General features: G+C 45.8%; 1 protein-coding gene across 1 annotated transcript in view; it reads right to left on the bottom strand.

The window, feature by feature from the left end:
• Window positions 1-4,717: 4,717 nt before the first annotated feature.
• The window catches only part of P2RY4 (pyrimidinergic receptor P2Y4), a 29,603-nt gene continuing 15,954 nt past the window's right edge, over window positions 4,718-18,366 (bottom strand). Inside the window, exon 3 of the mRNA XM_054544692.2 lies at window positions 4,718-8,944. Coding sequence (XP_054400667.1) covers window positions 7,840-8,937 — 1,098 coding nt within the window. The 5' untranslated portion in view covers window positions 8,938-8,944 and the 3' untranslated portion in view covers window positions 4,718-7,839. The remainder of the gene's footprint in view (window positions 8,945-18,366) is intronic.

The following is an 18,366-nucleotide window of genomic DNA, read 5'->3' on the forward strand; positions in this document are numbered from 1 at the left end:
CAATTTGAAAAGCTGTGCGATTTCCTGGAAAGTGTAGAAAAGTATTTTTTACATTTCTACATATGAAAAAAGAAAAGAACTTTTCTTGGTCTGTATCTGCCCATGGTGGAGAGAAGAAATCTAGGAGTGCAGGAGACATAAGCTAACTCCTGCCCTCTGACTAGGTGGTTTCCAGATAGTAGGTTTCCCTTACTGGAATGGTGCCTCCTAAAATGTGTCTTGGCATAGGAGGTCCTTGAGCTGTGCCTTGCAGGAAAAAATGGTTCCTTGGTCCATAAGTCTGGTAGGTACTGTACATAGAACCCCTCCTCTTAGAAATTCACAGTGGATATTATGATGTTAAGGGCTCCAGACAAATCCTGTAGTAAAGAAACCTGCTTAACAATATTAAACCTAGCCCCTTCAAAACTTAGTAGCACCTGGAAAATGTATTTGAGAAAATTTCATTAGAGAAATAAAGACAAAAACGTTAAAAAAAATCAAACCAGCTTAAATCCTCAAAGAACCAGAACAGCAGCTACCCTCTGGAAAGGGATCTAGCAATATTTAGAGTGGGTAAAAAAAAAAAAAAAATGTTTTATTCACATTGCAGATAGAGGGCTATTGATTTAGTGAAGCGAATGAGATTGACAAAGAGCAGTAAGTTAAACATCAGTGAGAAGTAACACAAATTGGGCAGGTGCCATCAGCGTGGTGATCCCTGAGAGGGTATCAGTTGATTCTTCTCTTAATTTTTCCCAGTATATTTGTTTTCTTTCATTTTTTTGAGTTGGAGTCTCGCTCTGTCACCCAGGCTGGAGCGCAGTGACATGATCTCGGCTCACTGCAACCTCTGCCTCCCAGGTTCAAGCGATTCTCCTGCCTCAGCCTCCCGAGTAGCTGGGATTACAGGCATGCACCACCATGCCCGGCTAATTTTTGTATTTTTAGTAGAGACAAGGTTTCACCATGTTGGCCAGGGTGGTCTCAAACTCCTGACTTCAAGTGATCCACTTGCCTCAGCCTCCCAAAGTGCTGGGATTACAGGCGTGAGCCACCGCGCCTGGCCCCAGTACATTTACTTCCTTCTTTCCATCAGTAGATCCAAAAACAGGACTAGGACCCCAAACTGTGGTACAAAATAGACAATAATAACCAATCTGCTTCAAGAAAGATTTCATCTTCCTCTCTCTGGAAAAGTTCTTACATTTTAATAATTTATACTTTGGGCTGGGCGTGGTGGCTCAAGCCTGTAATCCCAACACTTTGGGAGGCCGAGGCGGGTGGATCACGAGGTCAGGAGATCGAGACCATCCTGGCTAACACGGTGAAACCTCGTCTCTACTAAAAATACAAAAAATTAGCCGGGCGCAGTGGCGGGTGCCTGTAGTCCCAGCTACTTGGGAGACTGAGGCAGGAGAATGGCGTGAACCCGGGAGGCGGAGTTTGCAGTGAGCCGAGATGGCGCCACTGCACTCCAGCCTGGGTGACAGAGCGAGACTCCGTCTCAAAAAAATAAAATAAAGTAAAATAATAATAATAATGTATACTTTGATGCAAGAAGGGATAATTTTTCTTCCCATCTTGTGACCCAAATACATAAGCTCTGGTAATCAAACCTATACCAAGGTACCCTCATAGACAGACTCACTCTTTGGTTCCATTCAGGTATTTCTGCTCTTCCTTTTGATGACAAGCCACATCTCATCTCATATGGGAAATATCAGCTCTGTAGTTATGGCAAGGAACCCATTAAATGGGCTATTCTGAAAACTTTGGAAAGAGGTGTGGTCATCAAGAAACTTTGGAAAGAGGTGTGGTCACCAAGAAATGCATGTAAAAAGTTCTTGATTACAAAAGCTATTTAAAATTGGCCGCTTTAGTCAATGCCATTGGCTATTATCTATTGTATGCATAAACCCAGTTTGGCAGAGAATCAAGTATTTTTTATTGAGTGTTTCTGAGCATCACATCCTCCTTGAATTCTCTTAGGCATTTGACACTGTTGACTGCTTTCTTAATCTTTCTCTTTTTTTTTTCAAAGTTTTTGTTTTTGTTTTTTAAATAACTATCCTAAATCCCTGTTTCTGAAACTCTCTTCTCCCTCAATGCAATGCCAGAGTCCCAAACTGTTTCCTCCCAATCCATCACTATGGCCATCCCTCGGTGATCAGTTCTTAGCCCTCTGCTTCTCACACTCGAAGGTTCATTCTTTGTCATGATCTTAACTATCACATCTAAGCGGCAGATTCAAATATAGAGTTCTGGTTCCATGATCTATGGCCATACCACCATGAATGTGCTCAATCTCATCTGATCTCGGAAGCTAAGCAGGGTCAGGCCTGATTAGTACTTGAATGGGAGTTCTTGTTCCATGTCCAGCTATGCTAAAGTTGAAAACCATTGAAAGGAAGTTCCCACCCACAGGAATTGTAAGTGATGTTTCGTCATCCATTACTCCATTGACTCTTTGCAACAGCCTTGTCAAATGGGTATTCTTGTCCCAATTTATCAACGAGGAAACTGAAGTTCAGAGAGATCAAGTAACTTGTCGAGATCATGCAGCTAGTGAGTATCAGATCAAGGATTCAAAGTCAAGTCCAGTTATCTGATGAAAATTGTTTGTTCTCTCTACTACTCCTTGTCACTTCCTTTGCCAAATGCTGGCTTTCATCACATCAATGAAGGAGAGCAGAGTCCTGAGTGAAGCGTTTAACTTAACCAGCTGGGGATTGTTGGATGAAGGAATAGAAAACGTAAGCAAAGTGAAAGCTCAGAATGTGTCACCTTCCCCTCCTCCCTACATCCAGGTTAGCCTTACAGGCAGGCCAAGTAGTGAGTAGCCCACAGAGTTGAATGTGAAAGATGCTGGTTATGTCTACTTCCCCTCAAAACATCTTTCCAATGCCCTCCCACCACCCTTGTTCCTAAAGTCCCCTAGGCCTTTAATTCCTTGGGGTTCCTGTGGCCTCTCAAATTGGAAATATACCCGGAAGAAGAAACAAAAAACTGAATTACTAACGTACAATCATTGAGAAAATATTTATTAAGCACCAGAATCTGAAGAGGTACTTAAAGCTTCACCAGAATCTGAAGAGGAACTTAAAGCTTCACCAGAATCTGAAGAGGTACTTAAAGCTTCACCAGAATCTGAAGAGGTACTTAAAGCTTCACCAGAATCTGAAGAGGTACTTAAAGCTGAGATAATTACCTTCTTTTTACAGATGATGAAATTGTGGTTCAGAGAGTCTGAATGACTCATCCAAGATGACACACCTGAGCCCCATTTTCTGAACCAGAGCTCAGACTTGGGTCTTCTGATTTTCTGTTCTATGCTCTTTCCTTTCTATCACAGTAACTCAAGGGGTTTATAGGTGGGAACTCAAGACAAACATACATGAACAGTTAAATAACAATTCAAGATAACAGTAGAAGTAATGTTAAAAGACAATAAAAGTGCCCAATGACTGATAGAGACACTAATTACTCTAGGAGTGACCTGGAAGGTCACTGTGGGTAAGAGTCAACAGAGAAGGCCTCAAACAGGAAGTAGGACTTAGCCTGGCCTTGGAAACTGAATAGAAAAAGGGCAGCCCAAGAAGAAAGGGAGGCCATTACAGTGTGGGGGACATGAAGAATAAAGACAGAGGTGAGAAAATCCAAGTCTTGTTTGGAAAGAGAATGAAAAGACCAATTTAGCTAGAGAAGAGAGACTTTTACTGGGGAATAATGGAAAATAAGATTCAAAAGACCCTCTTGAATTTCTGACAAAAGGATTTTGACTTGTCTTGTGGACAATAGTGAACGATGAAAGAATTTTGAGTAAGACAGTGAAACTCTGAAAGCAGTGTGTGGGTAGACTAATCTGGCAATATGCATTGTAGAGGATGCCTTTCGATGGGAAGAGACTGGAGATAAGGAAGACTAGTTAGGAGCCTATGACAGTCAGGGATAAGGTGACAAAAGCCAGTATTAAAATGGTAGTGCTGAGACTAAAAGGAAGGCCAATTGTAATTGGCAAGATGAAGAAAGAAATGTCAGAACCTGTGAAATAGGGAGAGACAAGAGTTGAACTTGCCTGAGAGTTTTCAAGCCTAGCTGACTTGAAGAAAGAAGACGCCATGAACAGAAATTAGCAAGACAGGTAGAAAAACTGGTTCAGGGAGTTTTGCTTTTGACATCTTGGGGTGGAAGTAACAATGGAAGGTCCAAGTGAAACTGTCTAGTAGGCAATTGAAGATGTAGAGGTGGAGGTTGGGAGAAGGGAAGGCCTAGAATTGAGATGGCTTGGTGTAATGGTGTATAATGGAGCCCTGGGAGTCAGGAGATCTGGGACTTTGCCTCTTCTCTGCCACTAACTTACTGAGTCCTGGGCAAGCCACCTCTCTGGGCCTGTTTCCTTCACCATAAAGTGAGGGGGTGCACAGACCCTATATGATTTCTGAGGTACTCTCAAGGACTATGAGTCACCTGCATGTATGTTTTCTCCAAGGCAAAATCAATAGTCTGATGAACAAAGGGCATCAAATAATCCCCAAATGCTATGACTCTGTGACCGATCTCAGGAATGCTATTTACTTAAGGAGCAAGAGAGAAGTCAGCAAAGGAGATAGAATGTAATCAGAGAGATAAAAGCATGAGGAGAGAAATTCTAAAGCAAGAGGATAAAATAAGGAACTAAAATTAAAAGTATCACAATAAATAAGATAAATATTTACATCAAATAATGACAAAGGGATAGCATGTATATTAAGTAAAGTAAAGAATACATTTAGATATATAAGAATACCACTAGGGTGCCAATTGAAGAAAGAGGCAAAGAGTAAACATATGGGAAAGAGTTCAATCCCATGAGTAATCAAAGAAATGAAAAAATATGAAAATAATGTTTAACCATCTAAAGAGATTTCTTCTAAAGTCCAATGCTAGCGCTGCAAGGGAACTGGAACAATTCATATGTCATTGTGGTGTTGAAAATTTTTGCAGTCCTTTTGGCAATCACGATCCATAAAAACATTCATGCTCTTTGGTCTGGTAATCCCACTCCTGGGAATTTGTCCTAGAGACAGAATTACAAAGAAGAAAAAAAGCCATACACATTAAGATGTTCAAAGCACAGAAAAATTGAAATATATCTAAATATTCAATAATAGGGGAATAGTCAAATAAAATGTAATCTACTGACAGGTGTAATTTTATGAGGCAATTGAAATAATAGATATGAAAGACTATAGCAACCAGGGAGAATATTTACAATAAAAGGTTTCTAGGCCAGGCGTGGTAGCTCATGCCTGTAATCCCAGCACTTTGGGAGGCTGAGGCGGGTGGATCACTTGAGGTCAGAAGTTCAAGACCAGCCTGGCCAACATGGTGCAATCCTGTCTCTACTGAACATACAAAAATTAGCCAGGCGTGGTGATGTTTGCCTGTAATCCCAGCTACCTGGGAGGCTGAGGCAGGAGAATCACTTGAATCCGGGAAGTGAAGGTTGCAGTGAGCCGAGAATTGTGCCACTGCACTACAGCCTGGGCGACAGAGCAAGACTCCATCTCAAAAAAAAAAGAAAAGAAAAGACAAACGACAGCAGGGTTAAGGTGTCAGTGATAATGCTTTTGTTGTTGTTGTTGTTGTTGTTTGTTTTTAAGATGGGATAAAATGGGTGATGGAAGAGACTTGAAATAATGAAGAGAGGTAAACAAAGGAATAAGAAAGGGGACCACCTCTTATTCTGGAACTTCAGGGAAGAAAGGGAGAAAGACAGGGCAAATATAGAGTAGTTATCATGAATGATAACTGGAAGTTGAAGTGTTAGAGCTTCTCAGTTTTGCAGGAGGCAAGGTAACTCTCTTAAGAGATCATAAGAAGGAGATGAATTTGGTGACTTGTGGAGGTGAAAAAGACAGGAAACAGCTGCTGTGGAATGTTCACTAGGAACACACCAGGCTAAGAGGAATGAGAGCTTAGGCAAAGTTCCAGGATGTGAAGTTTTAGTGGGTCAAGCCAGCCTTGTCCTCTGGCTTCATCTGCAATTTCCTCCAGTCCTAGAAGAAAGGAGATTGGCCCAAGGTGAAAGTCAAGGTGTTTAAAGCTAAAGTGCAAGGGAAGACAGCCCTAAAGTAACAGACCAGAAAGTTCATCTCGATTAAGCATATGGGAGTTAAATAGACTGAGGAAATGGAGGAGGCTGAGTCAGTTGGGATGGAAAGAGCAGCTTTACTGGGTGGGGACAGCAGGTTAGGGGAGGTGATGGGCAAAGAGGCCATGGTCATAGGAATAAAAGGAAGAGAGTGCAGATGAGGAACAGTGTATGCAACAGTGGCTGTGAGACTGGGAGAACTAGTAAGAGGAGAAAAAAGCCGGTTCATTTACTCCTAATGGCAGGAGTCCTGCGTAGCAAGAAGGTCCTGGATATCTAGGGAGAAAGTGGGAGCCTTTCAAAAAACAAAAAGGGAAATTCAGGGGAACTGAAGTCATTTTTTTTCCTTCAGTTCAGCCCCAGCCCTACTCTACAGAGAGAGACCCTTAGAAGCCAATAAGAAGTTGGTATCGTTAGATAAGTAAGAGATCAGAGACAGGTCAGCAAGGGTGGGAAAAAAAAGAAAGGCAAGGCTGGGGTCTGACTCAGGAGACCAACAGGCTGGAAGGTGATTTCAGAGGGAGAAGGCCTGTAAGTGTGAGCCCACCCTTCTCAAGAATGCCTGCCAAGAAATTCTTACTTCCCAAGGCTTAGGGGTTAGCTTCTCAATTTCCAATGCACCCCCCTCCCCTCCGCAACTTGATCCAATAAGCCTGTAAGTGCTAAGATGGCACTGGAAGAGAGAAGCAATGAATGGGTGGGAAACTTTAAAAAGAACCTTCCCAGTCCTAGTGCTCCACCCTGGCCTCAAAGTCCTGAAGCCTGATCTGAAAGAGCTGGTGACAGATTTATCATTTATTTGGGGCAGGACCTAGAGAAAGGGGAGAGATCAGTGAAACACTAGCTCTGGGCGTCAGTTCTTCTCACCACCTTCCTCTGCACAAATCTGCTCTACTCCTCAATGCCAGAACTTACAGCCATAGACGTGAGAGCTCCACCCCCTCAGTCTGAGCCATCCACTTGTCCTTTTGTTAAGTACAGGAGAGCTGTCATATACATGTTCTCAGCAAACATCATAAAGAAGGTCCAGTCCCATTCCTGTCCCAAAGGCTGTTATCAGCTAAGGTCCCCACCCTATCACAGGACTTTAATTCATGCTGCACACCAGTTCAACAGTATCAGGCCCCCAGCTACAAGCGGGGACCCTGGCATGCAGGCTCCCTGGGATCACACCCTATTCCAGCGTCTTGGTAAGCAAGACTATGCTGTCTTTGAGGGAGAACCAGGAAGTCGGTGTGGGTGCTACATATGGCACATCCTCGGCATCTGTGATATGGAAGTTGCCTCCACTTCCTGATTCTGGTTATCACCATCAGATACGTCAGGCCAATCCTGAGACGACTCTGCCTGATCCACCCCTTCAGCTGAATACTCTGGTCTGGCTGGAGAAACACATGCTATAGGAGGCTGTGGGGGAAATGGGACAGGGAAAGAGGACTGGGGAAGATTTTCAGGAAGATTGTAGGACCAATGGCCCCAGGAAGGGACGGAAACAACGAGAAAGGAGTAGAAGATTGGCATTGGCTAAAAAACAGTCGGCAACTGAAGGGGTTATGAGAGATGAGGTCACCCATGATATCCCTGCCTCCCTGCAACCCTCAGGGTGAGGGCTTCTCTCCAGAGCCTGGGAAAGAGGAGGAAGCGCCTTACCAGGTATCACTATTGGGTTCCCTCACCTCTGCCCTGCACTCATCCCCTTTTCTCTCACTTCCCGGCTTCCCATGTTACAATCTATCTGCCCTAGGAGTAGAGCAGCTACTGTCCTGGGGGGTGGCCGCCCACCTGCAGCTGCTATCCTCAGGCAGGGACACTAGTGCCAGGGAAGAGGCAGCCATGCAGGGCTGGGGCTTGCCACCACCACAGAGCTGACGGAGCTGACGTCGATACTTGTCCCCAGTGAGCAAGTAGAGCACAGGATCCAGGCAGCTGTTGGCACTGGCCAGGGGCCGAGTCACTTTATAGACCACGTTGACAATGTTCAGCACTCGGCAGTCAGCTTCCAACAACCTGGCCAGGTAGTAAATGGTGCGGGTGATGTGGAAAGGCACGAAGCAGACAGCAAAGACAGTCAGCACCACAGCTATGGTGCGGAGAGAGCGGAGGCGAGAAGACGACTGTGCAGCGCCTGGCAAGGGCTGATACAGGCGACGAGCCATGAGTCCATAGCAAACAAGAGTGACCAGGCAGGGCACGCCAAAGAGCAGCCCCATGACCGCCGAGCTGAAGTGCACATAGTGGTCAAACTCTTCAGGCCGAGTGGTGTCATGGCACAGGACGGTGGTCCCTTTGGTGCTGGTTGTGACGAAGAACAGGTTAGGCACGAGGCAGCTGGCTACGACCAACCAAACTGCCAGGCAGAGAAGGCCTGCGAGGCGAGGGCGGCCCCAGCGTAGTGCCCGAAGTGGGTGGCAGATGCCCAGGTAGCGGTGCACGCTGATGCAGGTGAGGAAAAGGACGCTGCAGTAGAGGTTCCAATAGAAAAGAAAGCGGACGAACTTGCAGATCTCAGTGCCAAAGGGCCAGTGGTTGTGGGCTGCATAATAGTAGATGAGTGTGGGCAGTGACAGCACATACAAGGTGTCTGACAATGCCAGGTGGAACATGTAGGTGGCCGTTGCATCCCAGGGTCGGAGGCGGAAGATGAAGAGCCATAGGGTTGGGGCATTAAGGCCCAAGCCCAGCACAAAGACAACTGCATAGCTCACAGGCAGCAGGATGAACTTGAAATCCTCATCAAACCAACAGTCCAGCTCCACCTCACTGCTGCCAGGACCTGGGCTGAGGCCTAGGGATCTCAACAGTGAGGACTCTGTACTGGCCATGGCCCCCCTGGAGATGGAAAGGGGAGAAGTGAGGGTGGCAGGATTTCCCTGCCCACCTCCATCCCTGAGCTGGAGCAAAAAAAGCAGAGAGCAGGGAGAGCAGTGGTTGAAGCACTAGGGAGAGCTGACAGAAGTGCATCTGGGTGCACTCAGGCTAGCCTGGCCCCTACCCAAGCTCCCTTGGTCCAGCTTGGGAAGTGGTGGGCAGCAGGCAGTGCTGGGGCTCAGGCAGGCAGCCCATGTGTTTGGGTTGTTCTCACTCTGCAGCTCACTGTCCCTAAGAGCCTGGCTGGCTGAAGAGGGTGGAGGCCTCCCAGCACTATCCAAAGTGGGAAGATACCCAGACCCAAAGTGTCTTCTGACTCGTCATCACAGCTATACCCCTGGAAGAGGAGTGTCTCTCCCCACAGTGCCTTCGCCTCTCCTAGTGCCCTGGTCACAGTGTCTCCAGATGGCATTTATCTATGACACCTTCCCCACTGACTGCCTACAGCCCAGGAGCCCCATTGCCACCCTTGCCCAAGAATGTTGGCACATCTCCTACCTGGTCCCCTTGAAGCTGAGCTCAGCTGACTCTGTCACCCTTCCCCTTGGCAGCCAGAGGGCATATCCAAGGAGGTGGAGTTGGAGGTGGGGCCTGCCCCTCCTCCCATCTGGGAGATTGAAAGAGTTAGAAATGCCCTTTACGATGACCTACTCCAACCCACTCATTGTACAGATTGGGAAACTGGGGCCCAGCGAGATTACTATTTAACAGCTTTGAAATGACTGCAGGAGGGAGAACATGAGGAAACATCCAAGTTTACTGATGAAGAGCCAGGCCCCTGGAGATAGATGACAGGGGGAACATATAAGTCTGTGTAAGTGAGCAGAAACATGGGAAACGAATTTTCACATGGGCAAGTGCAAGACAACACATTGAAAGATTTTAAAATCTAAACTACTGATATTTAATATAAATCTCATATGCATATAATTACAACGAATGCTTATATAGCACTTACTATGTGACAGGCATTTTTCTAAGTGCTTTATACTTATTAATGACCCCACAGGCTCTCTATGAACTAGGTAGTATTATTGTCTCTGCTTTGCTGATGAAAAAATGAAGGCACAGAAAGTTTAGTTGTCTTGCTAGTTAGTGGTAGAGTCAACATTTGAACCAAGGCAGGCCTGCCTTTGGATCAGGCTCTAGCATCCATAACTTAATTGCTATGCTTAAATTGCCTCTCTAAGCCACTGGCTACGATCCAGGAAAGAATCAACAAATATTTATGGGAGACAGAGGCAGGCAGATCTCTTGAGCTCAGGAGTTCAAGACAAGCCTGGACAACGTGGCAAAACCCTGTCTCTACAAAAAATACAAAAAATTAGTCGGGCGCGGTGGCATGCACCTGATGTCCCAGCTACATGGGGGGGCTGAGGCAGGAGTGCTTGAACCTGGGACGTTGAGGCTGCAGTGAGCTGTGATCGCGCCACTGCACTCCAGTCTGGGTGACAAAGTGAGACCCTGTCTCAAATATAAATAATTTTTTTAAAACCACAAATATTTACTGAGAGCCTACTTTTGCCTGGTCCAGTTCTAGTTACTGGTAGTTCCTTAGGAGTGGACAAAATAGACAAAAACTCCCACCCTAATGGTGCTTACATACTACTGGGGGATAATAAAATTAATAAGTAAAATATGTAGATTGTGATCACCATTATGGAGAAAAATTAAAGAGGGAAGGAAAAGGGTAATAGAGAGGGTTGTTGTTTTAAATATTAGGAATGAAACCAGGCACAGCGGTTCACACCTGTAATCCCAGTGCTTTGGGAGTCCGAGATAGGAGGATCACTTGAGCCCAGCAGTTTAAGGTTGTAGTGAACTATGGTCAGACCTCTGCACTCCAGCCTGAATGACAAAGCAAGACCCTGTCTATAAATAAATAAATAAATATTAAGGGTGACTTTTGAATAAAGCCCAGGTGTTGTGAGAAGGATAAAAGTAAAAAATGAGGTCAGAGAGTCTGGCAGGAACCAGATCATGAAGGTCCTTGGAGGCCGTTGTAAAAGACTCTTTGGTGAATGGGAAGGCACTTAGGGTTTAGAGAAGAGAGGTGTCATCTGACTTACATTTTAGAAGGCTCACTGGCCAGCTCTATATTGAGAATAGACTGCAGGGCTGGAGGTACGGGGGAAGACCAGTCAAGAGGCTATTGCTTATAGAGATGATGGTAGCTTGGATCACAGTGGTGGAGATGATGAGAAGTGGTCAAATCCTGGATAGATTTTTTTAAGTAGGGACAGCAAGATTTACTGATGTGGGGTATAAGAGAAAGAAGAGTCAAAAATTACTCCAAAATGTCCGACCTGAGCAACTGGAAGAATAGAGTTACTGTTGACAGAGACAGGAGTGGGTTTAGGGGAAAGACTGGGAGTTCACTTTTCAGCCTGTAAATTTTGAGATGCCTATTATACATGTAAGAGGGGATGGCCAGGAGACGGTTCATGCCTCCTTAAGGATACTAGCCAATACATTTCCCATACAGACTCTACCCCTTTCTATACAGTACCCCTCGTCTCTCTTGATCACTCCCAGAGACTTGGTCTGAATATAGTGGAGAAGGTGCAGAGAGCAAGCCTAGATGCTTGAGAGCCTGGTGTAGGGAATTGCCAGCAGCTCAGGATCTGGGGCTCCTGACGCCAACTAAGCCTCCCTAAGTATGTCTTAGGCACTAGAGGCAAACCCGGTCTGGAGGACTCTGAGGATGAGGTAAGCAGTGCCTCTGGGGAGGGGTGAGCAGGCTGGAGCAGAATCCACTCTGCATGGAGCTGAGAAGCAATGGGGACTGTGAACTTACTTGATCCTCAGGTCCTGAGAATGTCACCCAGCTGGATCCTGGGAGTGAGAGGAGGAGGCGGACTTCTGGAATCTAGAATCTAGATCTCTCGGAAAGCCCAGAAACCTGGATGGGGAAACTGAAGATCCTTGCCCTGTGGCAGAGTAAGGGGTGGAATAAAAGGTAGCAGTGGAGGACACAGTCATAACCTGAGTCCTGGACAGCTGACTACCGTGACATAACATAAGAGGCCCAAGTTTTTGAAGCCAGACGGACTGGTGTTTAAATCCTTGCTCTTCCACTTATTAGTTATGTGAGCCTGGGCGCCTCTTTGTAATTTCCATTCTTCACCAGTGAAATGGGAATAATAATACCCATCTTTTAGGGTTTCCTGAATATTGAATTGGTTAACAGGTGTGGAAGCACTTTGTGAACCATAAAATGCTGCAAGTTTATAAGGTGTTTTTTGTTACTGCTTTGCTCCCAGGAATGAACCTGGCCTCTGCAGAGGTGGACAAGAGTGTTTTGAAGTTTGGTGTACACCCAAGGAGAAGCGCCACACTAGAGAAGCCCCAGCCTGAGCCAGCTTCCTGCTCCTACTGCTTCAGGCTGGTTTACCTCTCCTACATTTCTCCTGACTTAGCTCTGCTACGTTTCTGCATGTCCCGACACAGCTGCAGCTGCTGCTGCTGCCACCACTGCCGCCCAGTGGCTATTTCAGGAAAAGACCTCTCCCAACCCTCCCCAACCGGCCCCCTGCCTGGCTTTTACTGTCCTCACCAGGGGCCAAGAGGAATGGAATGCTGCAGATCAGCCTCACTCTCTTCTGTGAAACTCTTCTTCACTTTGGCTCCTGTGACTTTGCTTTACTCCAGTTCTCCTCTTCCTCTGGATGTTCCTTCTGGCCCCTTCCCTGGCTCTTTTTTGCCCTACTTCCCCCACATGTGAGCCTTCCCCCAAAGATTCTCTCCTCTCCTCTCCTCTCCTCTCCTCTCCTCTCCTCTCCTCTCCTCTCCTCTCCTCCCCTCCCCTCTCCTCTCCTCTCCTCCCCTCTCCTCCCCTCTCCTCCCCTCTCCTCCCCTCCCCTCCCCTCCCCTCCCCTCCCCTCCCCTCCCCTCCTCTCCTCTCCTCTCCTCTCCTCTCCTCTCTCTCCCTCTCCACCATCTCTCTCCCCCCTACCCCCACCCTCTCTTCCCCGTCTCTCTTGGAACATCCACTCTCATGATTTCAACTATGACTCAGAGGTTATCAAAAATTGTAATGGCCAAGAGACTCCAGCATACAGATCTCTCTCTAATCAAAATGCATCTCTCCTTCTCTCACACTCTTATCACATTTGATTTCTACAGAGATGGCACATACCACAGGCAGCCTAGAATTATACTCATTTGTGTTTTTGGCCATCTCCTCCTGATCCTCCCACCCCCATACCAGAACCAGAGCTCCTTGAGAACATGTACCTCATTTTACCTCTGTCTTTCCCATAGTCTTCCAGGTAAAGTTATTATAACATATGTTCTAGATATTTTCTTTCAAATTATATTCTCTGCTGTCCCCCCAAAAATGCCTTCCAATTCAGAGTTAAGAAAACAAGTACCTTGCACATAGTAAGTGTTCAATAATAGTTGTTGAATGAATGAATGACTTAATTATAATTTGTTGAACTGAATGGTTCCCACATCTATAATCTAAGCCCTATATATGTTGTTTGCTATAGGACACACACACTTGGGTATCTCATTGACGTCTGGAATTTAGTATGCAGGAAAAGTTTACTATTTTTCCCCTGACAGAGATAAATAAGATGTACAAATACCATTATTGCTGACACCCTTCCATTGCCCTACTCCTCCAGTTTGTTCCAGTCCTCTCCCTCCTGGCCCTTCACATCTAATATTCATAATTGTCTTGATGACAGTTTCTTTGCAAGGTTTTCTGTTTCCTTGGGGCTTTAAGAAGGAAAGGGGGAAGAGGCATGATTTCTAATCTCTTTCTCTGAGTTAGGAGGAAAGGAAGGAAGGAAGGAAGGGAGAGAAGGAGGGAAAGAGGGAGGGAGGGAGGGGGGAAAGGAGGAATAAAGGTAGGAAGGGAGGCAGAGGGAAGAAAATGAGGGAGGGAAGGTAAGTGATATAGTGGAAAAAATGCAGGCTTGGAGTCAGACAGACCTAGGGTTGAACTCTGGCTCCATCGCGTGCCAGCTGTGACTATGGATAAGTCTTTCTGAACCTCCATTTCCTCATATATAGAATGAGGATGCCAGCACCTAGCTTGTTGTGAGAAGACAATGAAGCAATGCATGTAAGGAACCCAGCAGAGTGCCCTCATTGTCGTTATTAAGAATTAAAGTATAGGTATATTTGGAAGGTGTGAGGTCCACTCCAATTGGCTGAATTTTCTTTATGAAGTGAACAAATGGAATTACCTGCTGAGAGTAAGTGGAACACGACAGTCACTCAATCTCAATGGAAAGGAGTAGTGATCTGAAGCCCTGGATGTCTAAACTTACTAATAAAATCATCGGGAAGTGACTGGCTCCACGTAGTTGTACACAAGTTAACTTCGTCCATATGTATTCTCTGTAGTGTGCCCTTTTTGTCTTTCTACATGTCCAACTTTATCTCCAGCAAGGCTGTTAACAACCTTAGAGTGGAGACCAGGACTAGTTTGTTCAGCACCTAGGACAGCACAGGAAATCTGTTTCTGCGATTTAATCCATCTATCTCTGTTCCGTCCTCCCCCACTGAGCTAATGCCTCATCCACATCCCACTTGAATCTTTTGCTATGTTTTCAGTTGCAATAACAGAAAATCCCAACTTAGATGACTGTTTTTAAAAAAGGAAATATATTATCTTGCATATAAGTTCAGTAGTGGGTGGCTTTGGAGCTGATTAATTCAGCAGTTCAACAATGTCATTAAAAAATCCTGATTCTTTCCGTCTTTCTGATTTGCAAACCTCAGCATGTTATTTAGCAACTTTCATGGTCACAAGGTGGCTATTGCCGGTCAGGCATTGTTTCCAGACACAGCAATATTCCATGGTAAAAGAGGAAGGCCTCTTCCTGTATGCTTATTTTTATCATTCAAGAAAACTTTCCCAGAATCTCTCCAGCATACCTCCTCTCACATCACAGTGGCCTGAATTTCACCATGCCTATAACTAAGCTGATCACTGGCAAGGGGGATAAAACGACCATGACTGGCATAGAGGAGCACAGACTCATGCGGAGGAGGATGAATTACCTTAAAAATGGGGATTCTTTCCACAAGGAGGAAGAGGGAGATGACTACTGAGTTGGTAAGCAATTCTGTCTGCTACAACCTTTTACTGAATAACCCACTCCTTCCTCATGCAGAGATCTGATCATCATTTTCTAACTGGAATGTCTGGTTGGGGATATCATCCGGGTGTACAGAATGAGGGTGGGTAAGGACCTAAACATATTTCTTCCACCTATGTATTATAGGGGCCAGAAACTCCATTAGCTATGCATTCCTTTGCCTACTTACTGTTGCATCCTTGTAAAAATCCAAGTATTCCAGGTCAAAGCAAAACTGGTGACAGTTCTCTTTGGGAAGATACTAACTGGAAAGAGGCACAAAGAAATTTTCTGGGGGGATGGAAATGTTCTATATCTTAACCTGGGTGGTGGTTATATGCACATTTATGCAGGTGTATTAGTTTCCTATGGATGCTGTAACAAATTACCACAGACTTGGTGACTTAAAACAATGCACAGTCCTTCTCTTACAGTTCTGGAGGTCAGAAGTCCAAAATCAGTTTCAATGGGCCAAAATCAAGGTTTCAGCAGGGCCATGCCTGAGCAGGAACAGCCATCTTGCAGCCATGAGAGACTTTAGGGGAGAATCGATTTCTTTGTCTTTTCCAGCTTCTAGAGCTGTATTCCTTGCATTCCTTGGCTCATGGCCCCTTCCTCCATCTTCAAAGCCAGCAGCCTAACATCTTGCTTCAGGCCTCATATTGCCTCCTATCTCAGAGTCAAAACTCTCTCTGCCCCTCTCTCATAAAGAGACTGGTGATTACATTAGGGCCCACCTGGATAATCCAGAATAATCTCCCTATTTCAAGATCCTCAATTTATTCACATCTGCAAAGTCTGTTTTTCATATAAGGTAACGTTCATCAGTTCCCGGGATTAAGACCTGACATCTTTGGGGGCATAATTCAGCCTGCCACAGTAGGTAAAAATTCATTGAGCTGCAGTTAAGATTTGTGAATTTCACCTCAGTCAAGAAATGCACAAACTTCTGGAAAAGAGTAATGATTTACATTCCATCATAATAATGAATTAAAGACCTAGCAGATCTACTCTTTTCCTACTGAGAGGCCCATAGATCTGAGTAGAAAGAGAAGATAAGCAGGATTGAGTACCTAAAAGGGAGGTAAGAGCCTCGAGTGTGGGTCTAAAGACAAAAACAGGCTGACCACCAGTCATTCTAGAGATCTGGGAAAGGTTTCCCGAATGATGAAAATAAGCATACAAGAAGAGAGGCCTTCCTCTCCTGCCATTGAATATTGCCATGTCTGGCATAAAAAGTAAATTCATTCTAACTTTTCGCCTTCCTCACAGACACCAACCTTGGCATGTATACAAGTCTTTCCTGTATGTCCAGCATCAGTTCCTATCCCACTGTGGTACCTGCAGAATCTGGGCTTCTTGCACTATCTGAAAGCCCCTGAGAAGGAGAGTTATAGTAACTACACAACCAGGCCCTGAGATGCATATTGGCTAGGAATGGCAGGGGCTGACACTGTGAACTGTGCAAAGAGAATATGGGACGGCTGTCCAGGGCCCTCAGTGAGAGGCAGGAGTTAGGGAAGGCCCTGCGCAGCTCTCTGAGCCATAGCCATAGCCATCCTCTGAGGAATGGACACCGCATTGTGGGGGTTGGGGTTGAGGGCTGTGTCTATAGATAACTACTAATGTCCAGACTGCTGTAAGGGGAGGTGAAGGAGGTCAGAGTCCTGAAATCCCAGAGCTTGTAGATTCTGTCTCTACATTTTCTATGCCCGTGAAGCCTGAGCCTAGGCCCTGTGGGAAGGACAGTCAAGAAAGGAAGATTACTTTGTTGTTGCCGTTGTGGGGGTCCTGGCAGCTGAAGAGACAGAAATATCTCTAATTCCATGAGCGGTCATATGAGGCAAGAGAAGCTGCTTAGAGCATGGACTTAGTTAGTTTCAGGGATTGGACAGAGTCAAGAGCTGGGGTGAGGAGGTTTACCCTAGGTAGGGGTGATACACATGTCAACCACCTATTCCCTCCACATGCATGTCCTGCCAGAAGAACCTGTCCCTGGGCTGGGAATCTTATATTACCTTCCTCTCCAACGAGAAGAGAAGTTCAAGGCTCACAGACATGTGCACACACAGCTCAATGCACTCAGATCCCCCTCCACCACTCCTGCCCCCACTACCTACAGGAGATTGACTCCTGCTGTGCACATAAGCTGGGATAATCAGGGTTTCTAAACATCAGCTTCAAAAGTCCAATGTCCCAAAGTGGTGGGGGGCTGGGGACAAGGTACTCTTTCCCATACCTTTGGCTTTTGTGAGGCCTGGAGCCACTGATATAGAGATTGAAGTGGGACACAAGGTATTCCTTTCAAAAACACAAAGGCCTATACTTTGAGCCCTCCCATTTCAACCCCCCACCACGCTTCACCTTTAAAACCTCCAACTCCACTTTGATTCCAGTTCTCAGGTTCAAGGCCTCACAAGGCCAAAATCCTGAAGTTACCCTTCTCAAACTCCCCTGCCTTTAACATCATCAGAATCAACCTCCTACCCCCACTCTGTCCCAGCAGCAATAGCCTGCTAATCTTTTAGCCACTAATCTTTTAGGCACTAATCTGCTTTCCAAACTCTTGGCACCTGAACTATTTATAGCAGTGTTTCATGCCCCCCCCCCAAAGAACCCTATTCTTTTCCGATGACCCCCACCAATCAAAACACTCAGAGGACTGTGGGTATAAGAGGCTGGGGAGGCAGGCATAGCAACCAGAGCTGGAGACTGATGTGAACTTCACCTCTCTCCCCAGGTAATATTCCAAAGCCCTCTACTTCTAGCCCATACTAAGCCCTATATCCCTTGCTTTTAGCATCCCCCTTAATATATCAGGCAGCAGTTGAGGGGCACCCTTCCTGACACAGCCTATAGACATTCAGGCCTAGAGACCCTCCAAAGACCTCTGGAAGCTCCCCTAAGCTCACCCCCTGGGCCAGGCTCAGTAAGCATCAAAGGAAAGCACTAGAGAGACATCTCCCTCTCTCTAAGGATTCCCATCCAAAGGCCTAGCCCCTGGGGACCTGGATGGGGATAAGGATGGGAAAATTTAGGAAAGGCAATGAGAGGGATGAGTTGGTTCAAGGAGGACTTTCAACCTCCATAGAGATTTCTGTCACCAAAAACTGAGAGCATGAAGGCACCAACCCCTTCTCTCTCACACTTTTCTCCCTTCTTTGTTGAGAGTCAAGGCCATCGTGAGGTGAACTCAGGTTCAGGATCCATTGCAGAAGCAGAAGGAGACAGAATCCATTGATTTGTCCATTCATTCATTCATTCATTCATGTATCCAACAAACATGTC

The sequence above is a fragment of the Pongo abelii genome, chromosome X (assembly GCF_028885655.2).
Source record: "Pongo abelii isolate AG06213 chromosome X, NHGRI_mPonAbe1-v2.0_pri, whole genome shotgun sequence".
Classification (NCBI taxonomy): Eukaryota; Metazoa; Chordata; class Mammalia; order Primates; family Hominidae; genus Pongo; species Pongo abelii.